The sequence below is a fragment of the Fukomys damarensis genome, unplaced genomic scaffold, assembly GCF_012274545.1.
Source record: "Fukomys damarensis isolate Sample0158 unplaced genomic scaffold, DMR_v1.0_HiC HiC_scaffold_14, whole genome shotgun sequence".
Taxonomy (NCBI): Eukaryota; Metazoa; Chordata; class Mammalia; order Rodentia; family Bathyergidae; genus Fukomys; species Fukomys damarensis.
The window spans coordinates 6,420,359-6,420,706 of NW_022900926.1; the positions used below are offsets into that span (position 1 = coordinate 6,420,359).

Consider the following 348-nt stretch of genomic DNA (forward strand, 5'->3'; position numbering starts at 1 on the left):
CCCTTCCTTCCTTCCTTCCTCCTCCTCCTCTTCCCCTCCCTCCATCTCCATCTCCTCCACCTCCCACTCCTCTCCCTCCTCCTCCACCCCCCACTCCTCTCCCTGTTCTTCCTGATCCTTCTCTCCCTCTCCCACCTTCCCGGCCTTGGTGGCTCCCCTTGGGTCCTGAACCACCTGTGACCGCCACTGCTCAGCACCTGCCAAGCCTTCAGTTCTTAGCTACTACAGAAAGCTCCAGAGATGGCCCTTCCGTTGGGGAGGAGGCACTGGATACTTTAGAGGCCATAGATGGCCTGGGAGTGAGAGCAAGCCCAGGGCGAAACAGCACGCTGCTCCCCCCCCCCCCCC

General features: G+C 61.8%; 1 protein-coding gene across 1 annotated transcript in view; it reads right to left on the reverse strand.

The window, feature by feature from the left end:
• The window catches only part of Hddc2 (HD domain containing 2), a 17,839-nt gene that overhangs the window by 16,633 nt on the left and 858 nt on the right, over positions 1-348 (reverse strand). Inside the window, exon 2 of the mRNA XM_033763151.1 lies at positions 136-219. Coding sequence (XP_033619042.1) covers positions 136-219 — 84 coding nt within the window. The remainder of the gene's footprint in view (positions 1-135; positions 220-348) is intronic.